The 18,748-nt window shown below is 37.8% G+C and overlaps 1 protein-coding gene across 1 annotated transcript in view; it reads right to left on the minus strand.

The window, feature by feature from the left end:
• ZSWIM6 (zinc finger, SWIM-type containing 6) overlaps nucleotides 1–18,748 on the minus strand; it is a 307,528-nt gene that overhangs the window by 116,851 nt on the left and 171,929 nt on the right. Inside the window, exon 3 of the mRNA XM_006891537.1 lies at nucleotides 2,227–2,583. Within this exon, the coding sequence (XP_006891599.1) occupies nucleotides 2,227–2,583 (357 nt within the window). The remainder of the gene's footprint in view (nucleotides 1–2,226; nucleotides 2,584–18,748) is intronic.

Here is an 18,748-nt window from a genome sequence, read left to right on the forward strand (position 1 = left end):
TAAAAAAATAAATTACAAAATTACAACACAAACAAAACAAAAATACCAAAAATCCCCAACAAAACTGTGCTTTCTGGATTGCAGCCCAATTTCTTACCACGAGGCCACCAGAGCTCCTCAGTTCTGACTAGAAGGTATCTAACAACAAGAGGTACTTGAAGTATAAGAGAGTTGAATCAAACAAACATGATTTTTCAATAAAAGCACTAGATATATGGGTAGCATATGCATGATTCTATTTGCCTGAAGATAAACCTAAAGCTTTAGTTATATTTAGAAACAAAACAAAGCAAAAAACACCAAAAACAAGCACCACACACAGAAAAATACACTGCCAAGGAAGTTATTATCATAAAATATAGGTGAGATAAGGGGCCTGTAACTAACAGGGGTATAGAGGATTCTATTTCTTTACAAAAGCAGACTATATTCTAATTTATACATTTATATTTTACGTAAATTTATGCACCTACATTTCACAACTTTAAAAAGTTCTTAGAAAATAATTTCAAATATCTTTTTAAAAACCATTACTTATTTGCTATGTAAAGTAATTTTGAGGGCAACCTAAAAGATTAGACTCAAATTCCCTATCCAATATAATAGTCAATATAACAGAAAAAAAGTATAAATATGTGAGATTCCTGATCTCCCTACTCAAAACTATATTGCTTCCTTCAAATTTTTAAGTATTTTTAAAATTATATATAAATATATTAAAAGCATAATAACCTATACTAAAAAATCATTTATCCTATATCAATATGCTATAAGAAACAAATTACAAGTATGTTTCTGAAGAGTTGATCAGAAATTCTTGTGAGCTGATTTATTTATGCTGCACAAAAGAAATGTGACATTGGGGTTGGGGGAAGAATGATAAAGATGGGATAAATAATGTATACAGCATTGAAACAGATGAGGAAGAAAACTATTTAAAAGGGATATATGAGTAGGTATTACTGTCATGACAGGAGTCCAGAAGGAAGGATGCACAGTGTACTGGACTTGGGGGGAGGGATTGTGTAACAGTGAAAGAATTTTTCTTCTACCTTTCAAAAAGAAGAACGAGCTGGTGTGGGGGGAAGGCTGGACAGGGAGAAAAGTGCAACAATGAATGAATGGAAATCCAAAGTCTCTGTAAATTTTCATTATATTAATAATTTAAAAAAAGAAGGTGCAGGGGGATTGTGTACCAATGAGGGAGTTTTTCTTTTGCTTTTCAAGGAGAGGAGCAAAGGGGGGGGAGGGGTTTGTGCGGGGAGAAGGGTGCAACAATGAATGAATGGAATTCCAAAATCTCTGTAGATGTTCACTGAAATGGAAAATAAACTAAATTTTAAAAAAGAAATCTGATGTGCTTAAAAACAAATGAGATCACATGTCGAATGTATAAAAGTTCAAAGAAGTACCTTTTTTAAGATTATCTGTATCTTAAATGCTCTCTTTAAGCACATTGTAATCTGTTGTTGTTGACTGCCATTGAGCCGAGCATGACTCATAGCAAACCTATGAACAAAAGACCTGAAGCTTTTCTATAACTATCGTCATATATCAAATTTCATAGTTTCCAGAGGCATGTTGTTTAGGAAGTGGATGTCACTCGAGGCGTCTATCAGAAACTTTGTTGAATTGAAAAATAAATCTCATAAAAAATGTTGAAAGTTCTGAATATTCTCAAGTCATCTTAGTAACAACAAATTATAAGGTAAATCAAATTACATAATTAACACCTAGTATTTGATAACATTTTACAAAAATGAGCGTATATATTATTTGATAACTTTTTAAAATTTTATTAATTTTAATGAACATTTACAGAGATTTTGGATTAACATTCATTCATTGTTGCACTTTTTTCTCTACAGCCCCCTCCCCCACTTTCGTTCCTCTCTTTGAAAAGCAAAAGATTACTTTTTAAAAAAATGTATAAAATGTATACATTAATAACCAACTCAAGACAACCTTATCAATACCTAGCAAGGCAAAAATTTTCCTGAGTGTGGGAAACACGTGACATACTATACATCCAGGAAATACATCAAAACCAGATGTTTTAAGATGAAAAATGAAAACAAAAGTTTTAACTCATTAAAAAAGGAAGATTATTGATATATTCACATTTGATTCACTTGTATGTGCATTTCAATCTATAAAAGAGCACTTAAATTTAGAAAAGAAAATGAATCCAGAGAAGAAATTTGAAAAATCATTATCTGTACTCACCATGAACTTGGTTGATTTCAGAATTCTGGGAAAGAATTTCATCTGCTAATTTTTGAGCGGTTGGCAAAACTTCCGTGTGGTGCACTGTGATCAAATACTGTACAAACTTTTGTAGTTGGTCTCTATTCATTTGAAAGAGAGTCTCTGAAATGGGAAGATGCAGTTTGACCTGATCTGGCTTGCGGATGCGGTATAAAGACAGTGCCACAACATGGGCACAATAAAATATGTCCTTGTTTCCACAGCTGCAGGTCACTGAGGTAATCTTGCAACGGTCAAAGCTGATGGCTACACTGCAAACAGTTTCTGGCTCCGATTGTATTGCAGGTTCTGTTACGGTGCCACTCAAGTGGAAACCTATGAAAAAGAAAGAGAGGAGAGATTAGTTTTTGTATCCAAAATACAAGAGTTGACAATTTCTTGGGAATGAGAACCAATATGGATCTCTTCCAGTCAGTTGGCCAGACAGTTGTCCTCCAAGTTTCCTAGATGATACACTTCAGCCCATTGCCAGTGCCTCCAATAAAGAGCTTGAGCATGCCAGAGATCATGGGGATGGTGCAGGACAGTGAAAAGTTCTGATCTGTTGTTCACAGGGTCGTTACGAGTTGTAGTTAACTTGCCCAAAAAGCATCAACATCTTCAGCATGTCTATGTCCCAGTGTTGGAGAAGAGTATTGAATATATCATGAACTGCTAAGAGAATGAACAGGTTCTTCTGGAGAGGGTTAAACCAGGCTGCTCTTTGGAGACAAGGATTCTAAAGCTTCATCTGACACACTTTGGACATGCTGCAAGGTGGGACCAGTCTTTGGAGATGGACATTATGCTTGGGAGGGTGGAGGGACAGTGCATGAGAAGAAGACCCTCAATGAGATGGACTGAGCCAGTGACTGAGGTAATAGGGGTAGGTGTATCAGAGACTATGAGAATGGCACAGGATAGAGCAGGGTTTAGGGCTGTTGTACACAGGGTCATTATGAGTCAGAGGCAACTCAAAGACACATAACAACAATGTCCCAGTGTAGTAATGCTCATTAGCAATAGCTCAGCTATTTCATCTTCTGTATTCAAATGTCACTGCTTGCCTCACTATAGAGAGGTTAAAAAGAAGATATTCACAGATATCCAGACGAACTTAGGATATTATGTTGTTGTTGTTGTTTACTGTAGCGTTGGAACCTATCAATAACTGACCCTCCAGTGGGTTTTTGAGGCAGTTAATCACATGGAAGGAGACTGCCCATCCCTCTCCCATAGAGCAGTTAGTGGTCTCGAACTGCATGCCTTTGGGATTTCAGCACAGATTCTTACCACTGGGCCACCAGAGCTCCTATGACATCGTATTAAACCGTTTGTTACAGTAAATCACCACCATGTACTTGGGAGCTATTAGAATACAGGTCTAAGTCATCAGTATGCAGAATGTAGTCCTGCATTCTGAACCGGTGGCACCGTATGTGAATCCGCCATCCCTGGGTTTCCTCCTCACTTCATTTTAAAGAAGAACATGTCAAGATCACTTTTCTTCTCAACAAATGTCTCCCTCCCCACCAGCAACCAGCATTCAAACTCCAACCAACACTGCAACTCTTTCACAAATTATGACCAGACAATTTTTTTTAATTTAATAATCAGATCTATAGCAGACAAACAATGAAGAATTGGGGAAGAATAGTGTTGCATTCATAAGGAAAAGGGTAATTTCAATATCTATACTAAAGTACAAAGTTGTCACAGGATATTAAGATCTGTTAATACAACTATTGTTCAAATATATGCACCAACAACTAGAATCAAAGAGGAAATTGAGTATTTCCACCCAATTGTGTAATCTGAAATTTATCAAACTTGCAATTAAGATGCATTAATAATTACTGGTGACTGGATGCAAAAGTTTGAAACAATGAGAAAGGAATAGAAGTTGGAAAGTATGGGTTGTGGTTGAACGAATGATTGTATTTTGTACGGTCAATAATTTTTTGTTGCAAATAGTTAAAAAAAATACAACAAAAGACAACTGTACACATGGACCTCAGACTGCACAGGATAAGACTGACAACATCTGTGGAAAGAATTACTGGAGAAACTCATTATCCTGGCAAAACCAGGTCTGGGACTATGGAACAGACCATTAGTTACTTATGTGTGAGTTCAAAATGAGGCTGCAGGAAATAAAAGTAAGTCCAAAAGAACCAAAATATAACCTTGAATTTATTTCACCTGAATTATAAAATAATCTCCAGAACAGGTTTGAAGCAATAAACATTAATGATCAAAGTACAGATGAGTTATGGGATGACATCAAAGATATCCATAAAGAGAACAAAAGGTCCTTACAAAGAAGAGGTGGGGAAAGACCAAAATGGATATCAGGAGAGACAGTGAGAATTGCACTAGAGAATCAAAAATTCAAATCAAAGGGAATAAATGTTGAAGTAAAAGCTAAACAGAAGATTTCAAAGGGCAGTTCAAGAAGTCAAAGCACACTATTATCATGGAATGTGCAAGAAGCAGAAGTCATAGAATAAAGATGGAAGAACTTGTGCAGCAATTGAAAAATAAAGTTACAATACAGAGGGAGGCTAAGGGTAAAATCATGAATGATGCAGGAAGCAACAAAAAAGATGGAAGGGATCCCAGAACACTTGATTACGCTTATGAAAAAACTAAACTTGAACCAGGAAGCAATCCTCAGAACAGAGCAGGGAAACACTACATGGTTCAAAATCAGAAAAGCAGTGTGTCAGGGATGCATCCTGTCTCCATATCTTTTCAATCTATATGCTGAACAGATCATTGGGGAAACAGGCTTTATGAGGAAGAATGTGGCATCAGGATTAGAGGAATATTCATCAACACCATACGTTATGCAGATGACACAATCTTGCTTGCTGAAACTGATGAAGACCTAAAGCACTTGCTGCAGAAGGTCAAGGACTGTGGTTTTCAATATGGATTAAGCCCAACATAAAAAAGATAAAGATTCTCAGCACTGGGCCAACTGGTAGCACCATGATAGATGGAGAAGAGATTGAGGTAAACAATTACTGCTTGCTCAGCTCTACAATCAACACTCTTAACACCAGCAGTCAGGAAATCAAAAGACTAATTGCATTGGGAAAACCTGCTGTTAGAGACCTCTCCAGAGTGCTGAAAAGCAACAATGTCAATCTAGAGACTACAGTGTGCCTAATCCAGTCCATGGTCTTCTCAATTACTTGTTATGCATCTCAGAGAGCTGGACAATGACTAAGGATGACAGAAGAATAATTAATGCCTTCAAATTGTAGTGCTGGTAAAGAGTCTTGAGCATACCATGGGTACTAAGAAAACTAATAGGGTGAAACCACGTCTCTCCTTGGAGGCTAGGATCTTACATACTTTGGGAATGTGACCAGGAGAGACCAGTCCTTGGAGAAGGACATCCTTCTTGGAAGGGTGGAGGGCCACTGCAGGAGAGGAAGACCTCCTATGAGATGGATTGATATAGTAACTAGGGCAATGGGGGTTGGTGTATCAGAATTAGTGAGACTGGCTCAGGGCAGTGCAAGCTTCAGAGTTGTTGCAAGCAACTTGACAGCATGTAAGAACAACAACGTACCAAAAAGAATGGTTACCACCGAAATATTTCAGGAAGTGGCCTATGAAGAAAAGCTAATGGTAATTAACGAGGATGTTAAAAGTACAATGAAGGCAGTGGCAAAAAATAAGACCTCAGGAAACAATGTAATACCAACTGGCACATCTGAGCTGACAGAAGCAGCCCTGGACATGCTTCACCAGTCAATACTAGGAAATATGAAGGACAATTGTCTGGTCAACTGACTGGAAGAGATCCATATTGGTTCTCATTCCCAAGAAAGATAATCTATTAGAATGTGGAAATTATAAAAAAAAATATCATTGATATCCCAGGAAAGCAAAATACTGCTTAAGATCATCCAAGAATGGCTCAATCACTACATTGAGCTAGAACTGTAAGAAATTCAAGCTGGGTTTAGAAGATGTTATAGACCAAGGATACCAATCCTGATATATCCAAGTTGAAAGCAGAGAATACCAGAGGAAAGTCCAGTTATGCTTTACTGACTATTCAAAGGCTTAGTCATTTAACTGTGTGTTGTTGTTGTTGTTGTTGTTATGTGCCATCGAGTCGCTTGCGACTCATAGCGACCCTGTGTACAACAGCCCTAAACTCTGCTCTGTCCTGTGCCAATCGCACTGTCTCCGACACTCCCATCCCGATTATCCCAGTCACTGAATCAATCCACCTCATAGAGGGCCTTCCTCTCCTGCGCCGTCCCTCCACCCTCCCAAGCATGATGTCCTTCTCCAAGGACCGGTCTCTCCTCACAACATGCCCAAAGTATGTTAGACGGAGCCTCAGAATCCTTGCCTCCAAGGAGCCACCCGGTTTAACCCTTTCCAGGACAAATCTGTTTGTTTTCCTAGCAGTCCATGGTACTCTCAATACTCTTCTCCAGCACCACAGCTCAAAGGCATCAATTCTCCATCTATCCTCTTTGGTCATTAACTGTGTAGATCATAATAAGCTAAGGCTAACATTGAGAAGAATGGGAATTCCAGAACACTGAATTATGCTCATATGAAACTATATCTAAATCAAGAAGCTCTTTTCCAAACATAGGAAAGGAACACGGCATTATTTAAAATCAGAAAAGGTGTGTGTCATGGCTCCACATCTATTCAGTTTGTAAGCTGAGAAATTAATTAAAGAAGCTTGAACTCTGTGAAGAAGAATGTGGCATCACAATTGGCAAAAGACACACCAACAACCTGTGTTATTATACAGATGACACACCCTTGTTTGCTAAAAATGAGGAGGACTTGAGATACTTGCTTCAGAAGATCAAAGACTACAGCTTTAAATATGGATTGCGTCTCACCATTAAGAAGACAAAATCCTTAACATTGGACTAAGAAGCAACTTTTAATAGATGGAGAAAAGATTGAAACTGTGAACTGCTACTTGGATCCACAATAAACACCTTTGGAACCAGCAGTCAGGAGATCACCAGATGTATTGCATTGAGTAAGTCGGCTGTCAGGAACCTCTCCAAATTACTGTAGAGCAATGATGTCAGTTTGAAGATTAAAGTGTACCTTATTTAGGCCATGCTCTTTCCAATCACTTGGTAAGCACCTGAGAGATGAACAATAAATTCAGATGACAGAACTGCTGCCTTTGAGTAGTGGTGTTAGAGAATAGCACTGAATATTCCATGAATTGCCAAAAAATCATCAGATATGTTATGGGAAAAGTATAGCCAGAGTGTTTCTTGGAGGCAAGGATGGTTAAGTTTCATCTCAGATGCTCCGGGAACGCTATCAAGAGATGCTATTCCTCAGAAAGGGACATCATCATGTTTGGAAAGATGGAGGGTCAGCAAAAGATAAAAAAAGGACCTTCAACGTTGATGGAGTGACATAGTGACTGCAGCAATGGGCTCGAGTGTATCAGAGATGATAAGGATGGCATGGAATAGGACAGGGTTCAGATCTGTTTTTTATAGGGTAAGAAATGGAAAAATCTTTCAGAGGAATATCATTTCATCATGACAGCTCATAATAAATAATACAATACTAAGTAGAAGAATGTCCATTTGCTGTACAGAGGGAACTTGTGGTTGCTGTGATGTTAAACACTGTGACACTGATGTGTCAAATGTAATAATGGTTACCCATGGTAGACAGTGTTTGGTGAAGCTCCCTGATTAAAACAAGCTTGGAAGCAGGAGTGGCATCCACTTCTAAAATAGCTTGCCTCTGGGGACTCTATGAACTTGGAGAAACGATGAAAGTTGTACAAGTGTTCAGGTCTTTCATTCTTAGGGTCGTTATGAGTCATCTACACCTTGATGGCACTTAACAACAAGAAGTAGAAGAAAATGATGGCAATAATTTTTAACAAATGAATTAACTGAATTAAAGTTCTTGAAAGGAACTCTGTGGTCTAAAAGCAAGAAGCTGTGCTATAATCCTCAAGGCACAATGTTCAAGGCCACAAACTGCTCTGAAGGAAAAAGATGGGGAATCACCTCGTGTGTGATTAACTGCCTCTGAAAACCCGCCAGAGAGTCATCTATGATAGTTCTCACTCTATGGTACACAGCAACAAACTTGATGGTACATAACAACAACATAAAGTGCTTTACAAAGGCCCCCAGAGCTTCTACATTTTCCTATTTCACAGTAAGAAATTTTTATTTAAAAAAAAAAATTCTCTAGGGAGTGCTGGTGGCCTAGTGGCAAGAAGCCGTACTGCAATCCCACAGCACACAGTTTGAGGCCAGCAGCTGCTCCACGGGAGAACGATGAGCAATCTCCTTTTATACTGCCTCTAAAAACCTACTGAAGCTTCAGCTATGGGTCAGTTCCGACTCAACAGTATACGGCAACAGCAAGAAAATCTTTGGGTATTTCCCTATTTCAGACTGGATATTTCTGTCAACATCTATTTTGATTAAGAAGTTTTCTGAAAAATCAGATCTAAAGAACACAAGTAAATATTCTATTTTTAAAGGATGTGATGCTATCATTTTCCTGTGAGTAAAAGGTGAGGGGGAAAAGTGAACACTCAAGAAAATTCCAAAATCGATGGACTCAATTTCTGGGACAGACACAGATAGTAGCAAATAATATCAATGGATTAAAAAAGGAAATTCAAGAAGTTCCCAAATTTATTTTGTACACTTAATAGAGGTGCTCTCTGTTTCACACCTATTGAATATATCTTTGTACAAAGAAAACAGCTGTCATAATAATAAATTTACCATAAACGGACATTTTATAATTATCGACCCCTCCTCACACACTATCATCTCTCCTTGTCCATGAAATTTATGTGTTTGGAGTCAGTACTAGAAAAATTTCATAACCAGAAACCAAGCCAAGAAAAATTAAGGCGCCAAAAGATATTGTCTTTAAAGAGAAGAATCTTATAAGGATATAACATTATAGGTGCTTTATAACAAAGTAATTTAACTATCGAAGAGGTCCTTAGGAAAACGGATGGAAATCGAATAATTAGGGGGGAAATGCTTTCTTTATTCACATGATTTGTTCAAGTTGAAAGGAATAAAAATAAATTGAATCCTGATGCAATTGTTGTTGTAATGTTATGTACCGTCGAGTTGCTCGCAACTCACAGTGATCCTATATACAACAACCCTACATCCTGCTCTATCTTGTGCCAATCTTATTGTCTTTGATACATCTACCCCCCATTACTCCAGTCACTGAATCAATTCATCTCATTGAGGGTCTTCCTCTCTTGCGCTGTCCCCACTACCTTCCCAAGCCTGACATCCCTTCTCTAAGGACTGGTCCCTTCCTGCAACATGTCCAAAGTGTGTCAGATGAAGCTTCAGAATCCTTGCCTCCATGGAGCAGCCTGGTTTCACCCTCTCTCAGATGAACTTGTTTGTTCTCCTAGCAGCCCATGGTATATACAATACTCTTCTCCAGTACCACAGCCCAAAGGCATCAATTTTCCTTCTATGATCTCTAGTCATTTTCTAGCTTTCTGACACATAGCAACTAATTGCAAAGACCGTGGCCTGAATCAGACACACCTTAGTCTCCATACTAATATCGTTGCTCTTCAGAATGTTGGAGAGGTTTTTGAAAGCAGACTTTCCCAATACAATTTGTCTTTTAATTTTCTGGCTGTTGGTACCAATAGTGTTGATTGTGAAGCCAAGCAAACTGAAGCTTTTAACAAACTCAATTTCTGCATCATCTATTATGATGCTAGCAATTAGCCCAGTGGTGAGAATCTTTGTTTTCTTGATGTTGAGCTTCAATCCATATTAAAGGCTGCAGTTCTTGAGCAGTGCTAACAATTAACACTTAAACTACTAATAAAAAAGTTGATACTTCAAATCCACTCAGAAATATCTTGAAAGAATGTTGTAGCAGTGAGTGATCTTTACAAGAATAAAATCTTTTTCCAGAGCCAGGTCTTTTTTACCCCTGGAGTTACTCATACATTTGAACCATGGAATTCTTACAAGCATTAATCAGGAGGTTACAGGACTGTATTGTTATGTGCCGTCAAGTTGCTTGTGACTCATAGTGACCCAATGAACATTAGCTTTGAATCCTGCCCTATCCTGAGCTAATCTCATTATCTCCAACAGACCTAATCCCATTACCCCAGTCATTGAGTCAATCCATCTCATCCTGGGTCTTCCTTTCTTGCACTGGCCCTCCACCCTTCCAAGCATGATGCCTTTCTCCAAGGACTAGTCCCTCCTGGCCACATGCCCAAAGTTTATGAAACAGAGCTTAAAAATCCTTGCTTCCAGGAAGCAGCTTGGTTTCACCCTCTCCAAGACAGATGTGATTGTTCTTCTGGTAGTCCATGGTATGTTCAACACTCTTCTCCAGCAACACTCAAAGACATCAATTCTTCTATCATTCTTAGTTACTGTTCAGCTCTCTGATGCATATCAAGTAACTGCAAAGACGACAGACTGGATCAAAACCTCACCTTAGTCTTCAGAATAACACTGTTGTTCTTCAGTACTGCAGAGATGTCCCTGACAGCAGACTTTCCCAATACTATTCATCTTTTGATTTCCTGACTGCTAGTGCCAAGTGTATTGATTGTGGAACCAAGCAAGCTGAAATTGTTAACAATATTAATCTCTTTCCCCTCTATCATAATTCTGTCAATTGGCCCAGTGGTGAGATCTTTATCTTCTGAAGATTGAGCTTCAATCTCTATTGAAGACTACAATCCTTGACCTGCAGCAAATGCTTCATGTTCTCCAATTTCAGCAAGCAAGATTGTGTCATCTGCAGAATGCAGGTTGCTGATGAGTCTTCCTCCAAACCAGATGCCGCATTCCTCCTCATAAAGTCCAGCCTCCCAAGTGATCTGTTCTGCATATAGATTTAAAAGGTATGGAGACAGGATGCATCCCTGATACACACCTTACCTAAAAGTAGAGAGTATCAGAGGAATGTTTATCTATGTTGACTATGCAAAGGCTTTTGACTGTGGATCAAAACAAATCGTGGCTAACCTTTAGAAGGATAGGAATCCCAAAACACTTAGCTGCACTCATGCAAAACCTATACTTGGACCAGGAAGAAGTGTTCAGAACAGAGCAGGGAAACACTGCATGGTTCAGAATCAGGGAAGGTGTGTATCAGGGTTATAGGACTGCAAATGCAAAACATTTCTGGGTGCCCAAACTGAGCACCCAAAAAGGTAACCCTCTTCTTCACAGTAAAACAGGCAAGCCTAACGTGCTTGTTTAAGAAGAAAAAAAATTAAAAATGGGAAAAGGATATAAAACTTTACTTACAATTTTCGCCTTGCAAAATATAATTTGTAGAAGTTAGTTCATCACACAAAATGAAATTTGATGGGGTAAAATATTTTACCATCATGCTGCTACTAAGCCCAGGGTAATGTTAGTAACACATGCTCAAAATGTGCTAAAGAAAAAGCAAAAACCATGCTGCAGAATTGTGTAGACTTTGAAAATACGGATGTCTTGGTTCAGATCAGGCTCTGTCACTGAAAGGCTGTGGGTCTTGGTCTAGAGCTGGACAATGATTCTAAATTGTGCTTTATTGGTGTGCAACATTTATTTTAAAATTTCTTCTATGGTGTTGTAGGGATTGAAATGAAATAACATATGTAAAATACCTGGCACATAGTGAAAGTGTTCATTAAATTTTATTTTCTCTTTCCTTCACTTCCTAGCTAGAGAAAGTCAGCTATATTCCATTCATCCATAATACTTCCTTTTTCTAGGCTTGGTCAGAGGGGATGTTTCCCTACATGCTAGGTGGTTTGGAAATTTAAGAGAGATCACTGAGAATGTTTGAGTTAGGTGAGAGGGTGGTATTAGAAAAGATCATAGCTATTTGTTTGAAGGTATAACTAAAAGCTTTCAAAGATTCAATTACACTTCCTCATTTTCCTACTCACACACAAATAAGTTGTTTTATTAGTGTTACCTGCATACACAGCATGAATAGGCAATTTAAGATAAGAGACTTTTAGAGAAACCATTGGGTGTTTTGTTTATCTTTTAGTGTTTTAGGGGAATTAATCTCAAAGTATAGAACCAGAGATTCCTACAGCTTCCTAAGACCTTCTGGGGATCCATTAGACCAAAACTCTTTCATTGATGGCCTTTTAAACTCTTTCTCGTGTGCTTACTTTTAGTTTCAAAATAGACTGAATACACAGGCATAGAAGAAACCCAAGCTCACGTCAACTGACACAGACAGTAAAGAGTTTTTTTAAAAAAAAAAGTTAAACAATGCCATTCTTTGCACGAAAATAATTTTTGTTTTGGGAATGCAGTTATTTTTTTATACAGGTAGTCGATATTCTGGCAGCTTAGAGGTAAGGAGTTGTGCTGCCAACCAAAATTTCAAACTACCCACAGATTGGTGGGAAAAAGACAACTAATCTTCCATGCAATTTACAGTGTCTGAAAACCTGATGGAGGGTCAGCCATGAATCAGTTCTGATTCGAAGGCAGCAAGTTGGAGTTTATTTATATATATATATATATATATATACACACTTAGTCCTCATTTCATATATAGTAGGTATCTACATAAGCAAAGCACGTTGGGTGCTCAATAATTAAGAAAGCAAGAGTCCTGAGACCAGAAAGTTAAAAAAATGCTATTATAATACACTATGGCAGCCTAAGATACAGGAAATGACTCTTCTTTTCTAACTGATCTTTGAAAAAGCACGATTTACACTTTGATTTCAGAGTAGGTCAGAAGCTAATAATACTCAATAGACAACACTGAGAGGCAAATTTAGCACAAGAACACATATTCACATCGTCTACATTTATTTCACATTAACAAGGATCAATTAAGGTTTCTAGGAAGAGAGTATTTAATTCTTCACTGATGTTCCAAAATCAACTTTACTTGAGGGCTGATTTTCTTTATGTAAGGTTAAATTTTGAGTTTCATTTTAAAGAGGACAAAGATACCCATATTATCAGAACAGAAAAGGCAGCTGTTTTAAAGTAATCAAAGGCTTTCAAAAGACTATTTTACATATATATATATATATAGGCTTAGTTTACGGAAATATGAGTAGAAACTCAAAGCATCAGAAAATGTCTAAACTAAACTGGCAAGCATGAACTAAACACACATACTAAAAACTACTGCTTTCAGTACACATTCTTTTCAGAAATATAACAGCCTTATGCACAAGACGCTCAAGTAACATATTCTTTGTTGAAAAGAATTTAACAGAAGCACTGCTGTAGTGCTTACACAAATACAGCTTTCACCCTCTTCCTAAATAAAAAGAACCCCTGGGGAAATTAAAGGCAGAAACCAAGGCAATGTAATGTTATGGCTGAAAGGGTGGCAAGGGTTGTGAGAGGGTTTTTTGTAGTTTTCTAGACTAAGTCTAAAAATACAAAAGTGTTAACATTCCCTTAACCAAGTACTGCACTCATTAGTTAATTAAACTCACTGCATTGGTTAAATGTGTAGTAACTAAACTAATACTTGATTTTATGTCAATGGGAATATAGTTAATAACTGCCAAAGCAACTTTTTACCTTTTCTAACTCTTAAGAACTACTACATACAGTCCAGTATTTCACATTGCAATCACCAATGCTAAAAAAAAATTTTTTTAATTAAATTTTAGCTCAAATTATGCACAATTTCCAGATCAGGAGCTCAGACATAAGGGTCAAGACTGAGATATAAACTCAGCCTAAAGTCAAACTGTCTTTCTTCAAATATATGATTTTCTCAAAGGGAAATTCTAAATGAGAGTGATTGTATTCTGTGAGCTGGCTAATTAAATTCTCTAGTTCTAATTTCTAATACTAAGCTTAAAGAGCTCAGAGAAAGACATTAAGAGATTTTTGCTGGCAATTACTAATGAAGCAGTTTTCATCTTTCACACACACACATTTTTTTTAAAGGAAAAGCTTTATTTTTAAGTCTACTTTAAAAATGCCCATTTGGAATTAAATCACTCCTACAGTTCATTAATATCTCAGGGAAAGACAATGGCAAATTAATGCAAATACCAGACTGGAAACTACAGCACACCATATAAATAACATAAAAATTTATGGAGCATGCATTGGACGGGTCCAACCAAGAGCTCCCAATGGCATTCTATTCAGTATCATTTTCATCTCCCCATTAATGTAGATTCTGGCAACAGTTCATACAGGATATACATTATCAGAATAGCTATGCTTACTATCAGTGGCAAGAGTTATTTAAAATTACTTCAGAAAACAAGATATTTGTCCATTAATTCAGCTATCTGCGATGAGTATCAAAAAGAAACACTAACATACAGCCTGGTTTAAAGAAATTAAGTTTGGTTCATTGGTTGTGGTTTTGGTGTTTTTGTGGCTTTTTTTTTTAAAAAAAAGGCACAGTATTCTGTGTCATCTCAAATTTTGAAGTACAGAAAGATTTACCACCACCCTCAAGTAATTGTACGGGATGTATTTCTATATTTTAACATGTTTATCTGAGGAAAGGAAATGTTGCCCAGTCTCAAAATCTAGGTGGGTGGTCAGAGGATAATAAAAATGTTAAAAAGAACTTTCAGTTATTCCCACAACTGTAACATCCCATGATGTTTAGGAATTTAAGTTATTTGCCTGAATCTTTTACATTCTATTTTCTTTGACATCAATCTTTCCTTATAAAAGTACAGTGGCTCCAGAATTTTGCCATTCTCAGAGGCCAACCCAGAGCAGCTCTGGGGTCTTCTTCACCAGGGCTCTGCCCACACAGCCCCAATTTTCCACCACAGCTAAGCACTCCATCCTCTTCTTCTTCATTTCTTCCTTTCACCCAAGTACTCAACTTCTGAATTACAGATGCACCTTATATGAAATCTCTGGCACCCAAACACCAACTTTCAGTACCTCTATATATATCTGTTCTACTTCTTAGGGCCCAGGTCTAAACAATAAGGAGACAGAAAATCATTTCAACAGTTTATTTCCCATTATTGCCTAAAGCAAATCAACTTTAAGAAACACTGGGAGGTTTGTTTCATGAACCAGGGGTGAAGGAGAAACTCTGGAGATTAATTCCGTTTATAAGGCCCATAGGATAAGGAGAAAGGGTGCTCAGAGTCAAGGGGGGAGAATGTAAGCCGCAGTAGCCAAATTCTTTCACCTACATCCTGGACTGTCAGCCTGGTTTGTCAGTCCAATACACACTCATACTCCATTGCCATTAAGTCAGAACTGACTCATAACTGGCCCTCCATTGAGTTTCTAAGACCGTAAACTTAATGAGAGGAGACTGCCCGTCTTTCTCCTAAAGAGCAGTTGGTGAATTCTAACCAACAGACAGCTCTAGCCTTTGGGTTACTTGTGCAACTCCCTGCAGACTATGCCACACAAGGGCCCACATTTTGTCCCAAACCCATACCTAATGTCTCTCACTGCTTAGGCTTTCTGATGTTTATTCCTTACAACCGTCCTACAAAACAGGCACGCAGTGATGGAGGAGTAGCCTTTGAATTAAGCAGGTCTATGACTACTAGCAAGAAATAGGGGTTTTGTAACCCAAACAATAAACTTGCAGAAATAAGAACTTTCCACACTAACAAGTAAATGATCCAAAACATAAAAGGGGCAAATGAACAGATTCAGACATTTGAGTAAACACTGCTAAGGTTTACAGCCATTGGAAAAAGTAGGGCAATCCAACACAGCTCTTGGAACATGCCAGGACCTTGCCACTATGTCAAACGAAGGAATTCATGGAACTCTTCCAAGCAATGCCATCCTTACATTGTACAAGTCACAAATAGCTAAATGCTTTGGCCCCAAGCCCAGGATGCTTTAACTTGACTAGAGACTATTTCTGAGAGTCTACTCCTCTCTTATAATCTGAGCTAGGCTAGAAACTTGGAGACAGAAGAGGTCTTTGGCATCCCCTGGAAGTTCTTTCTGGAGGAGTAAGTCAGGAAACATTTGTTAAAAGATTTGTTAAAAACATTTGTTAACATGCAAATGTTCTCAGCAAATGGAGCACACAGAGCAGCGATAAACTGCAATGTGCATCAGCATTACCTGGTAGGCTTGCAACAACCTAAATTGTGGGGTCCATCCCTGGAGTTTCTGATTCAGTGGGGCTGACAAGATGTATTTTGTATATGAACAACAAGTTCACAGGTGATGTTGTTGCTGCTGGTCCAGGGAACACAGTTTAAGAACTACAGACCTAAGCTTACACAATTAGAAATACAAACTAAACAAAGCTTTTCTAGAGAAAATGCTTGAGTAAAAAAATGAGTGAGGAATAAATAATCAGTGGCCAAAAAAAAACCCCTTTATATAATATTTTTTTATTATATAACCTAAAGATCTCCCCCCATGCCAAGGTGTCAGGCAATAAATAGTAAATGGATCTTCAGTTTCAAAGATTAATTAATTAATATAATTAGTCAACAGATAAGAAATCTCAAAAACTTGTATGTGACTCCTATATAAAATTTGGAAAATATAGATGAGGAAAGATAAAGGAATAAAAATGGGATTTGAAAAATAGCAAACAAATTCAGTTATTAAATTATAACATCAAAACAAAAATTAATCATTTCCACAATTGTTTTACTTCCAGAAACAACTGGAATAGTACATTGACAGAGAACTACCAGAAATATAAGCTGGGCTTAGAAGAGATTGTGGCGTAAGAGACATTATTGCCAATGTCAGATGGATCTTGGCAGCAAACAAAGCATAACGGAAGGATGTCCATCTGTGTTTCATTGACTATGCAAAGGCATTTGACTGTTTGGATCACAACAAATTGTAACTAACCTTGAGGAAAATGGGAATCCCAAAGACTTGATTGTGTTGATGTGAAACCTATACCTGTACCAGGAAGCAGTCCTCAGAACAGAGCAGGGGAAAACTGCATGGATCAAAATCAAAAAGAAATGTCAGGGATACATCCTGTCTCCATACCTTTTCAATCTGTATGCAGAACAGATAATTCTGGAGGCAGGTCTTTATGAGGAGGAATGTGGCATCAGAATTGGAGGTAGACTCATCAACAACCTACATTATGCAGATGGCACAACCTTGCTTGCTGAAACTGAAGACCTGAAGCACTTGCTGCAGAAGGTCAAGCATTGTAGTCTTGAATATCGATTGAAGTTTGTCATCAAGAAAACAAAGTTTCTCACCACTGGTCCAACTGGCAGAAGAGATTGGATTGATGCTATTAACAATTACAGCTTGCTCAACTCCACAATCAACACACTTAACAATAGCAGTCAGGAAATCAAAAGACAAATTGCATTATGAAAAATGTGTTGTCTGGGACCTCTCCAGAGTGCTGAAAAGCAACCATGTCAGTTTAGAGACTAATGTCCACCTAATCCAGGTCATGGTCTTCACAATTATGTGCTATGCATCATAGAGATGGACAATGACTAAGAATGACAGAAGCAGAATCTTTGCCTTTGAACTGTGGTGCTGGAGAAGAGTCCTGAACATACCATGGACTGCCAAGAAAACAAACAGGTCTGTCTTGGAGAGGATGAAACCAAGTCTCTCCTTGTAGGCTAGGATTTTGAAGCTCTAACTCACATACTTTGGCCATGTGTGGGTGACCATTCCTTGGAAAAGGACATCATGCTTGGAAGGGTGGAGGGAAAGAGCAGGAGAGGAAGATACCAGATGAGATGGATTGATATAGTGACTAGGGCACTGGAATTGGTTTGTCTAAATTAGTGAGACTAGCTCAGGACTGTCAGATTCAGAGATGCTGTACATAGGGTCATGATGGGTCGCAGGTGACTACACAGCACATAATGACAACAACAACATAGCTATCCCATCCTATTTTAAGTAAAATTTTAATTAAAAAAATCTAAATTAGAATAAATAAATTTTAAGAATTATAAGTCAAGAGTATTTCTCTTACAGATAGACTGTTTCACAATGTTCCAGTGAGCCCTTATAATTGAGGGTACTCCATATAGTTGAAATAATTCAATTAATGAAAAAGCAATTATTGTCAACCTTCAGTAACACAATTGTGGCCTCAGGCAAAGTGTATCATACAGGAGCAAATGAGAGGTAACATTAGGGCAGGATTTTAGAGGGAATTGAAACCTTCTAAAACAAGACCAGTCTTCCTTAAAACTCCAAAAGGAGTTTTAAGCTAAATCTAAACAGCCTTAGGCAAGTAACACAGTCTTGATTTTCTCATCTATATAAAGTAATTGTATCTTGCAGGACTGCTGTAAGGATGAGACCCAAAAACACTGAGAAGCACCACAGTGATTCCATTTATGGAGTACCTGCTACTGTCATTCTTGTAATAGGAATGTCACAAACTCTTGGAAGCTTGGCATTTCCAATATATGCCCCAAATCCCTAACTGGTAAGCATCAGTGCTCATGCTAGGGGCAATGCACAGTCCCCATACCATGTGGGCATTGCTAGTAGACTCATGAACAACGATTTGTTATTGTAATAGTAAT

Source organism: Elephantulus edwardii, unplaced genomic scaffold (assembly GCF_000299155.1).
Source record: "Elephantulus edwardii isolate Elephantulus edwardi_28Jun2011 unplaced genomic scaffold, EleEdw1.0 scaffold00099, whole genome shotgun sequence".
Classification (NCBI taxonomy): domain Eukaryota; kingdom Metazoa; phylum Chordata; class Mammalia; order Macroscelidea; family Macroscelididae; genus Elephantulus; species Elephantulus edwardii.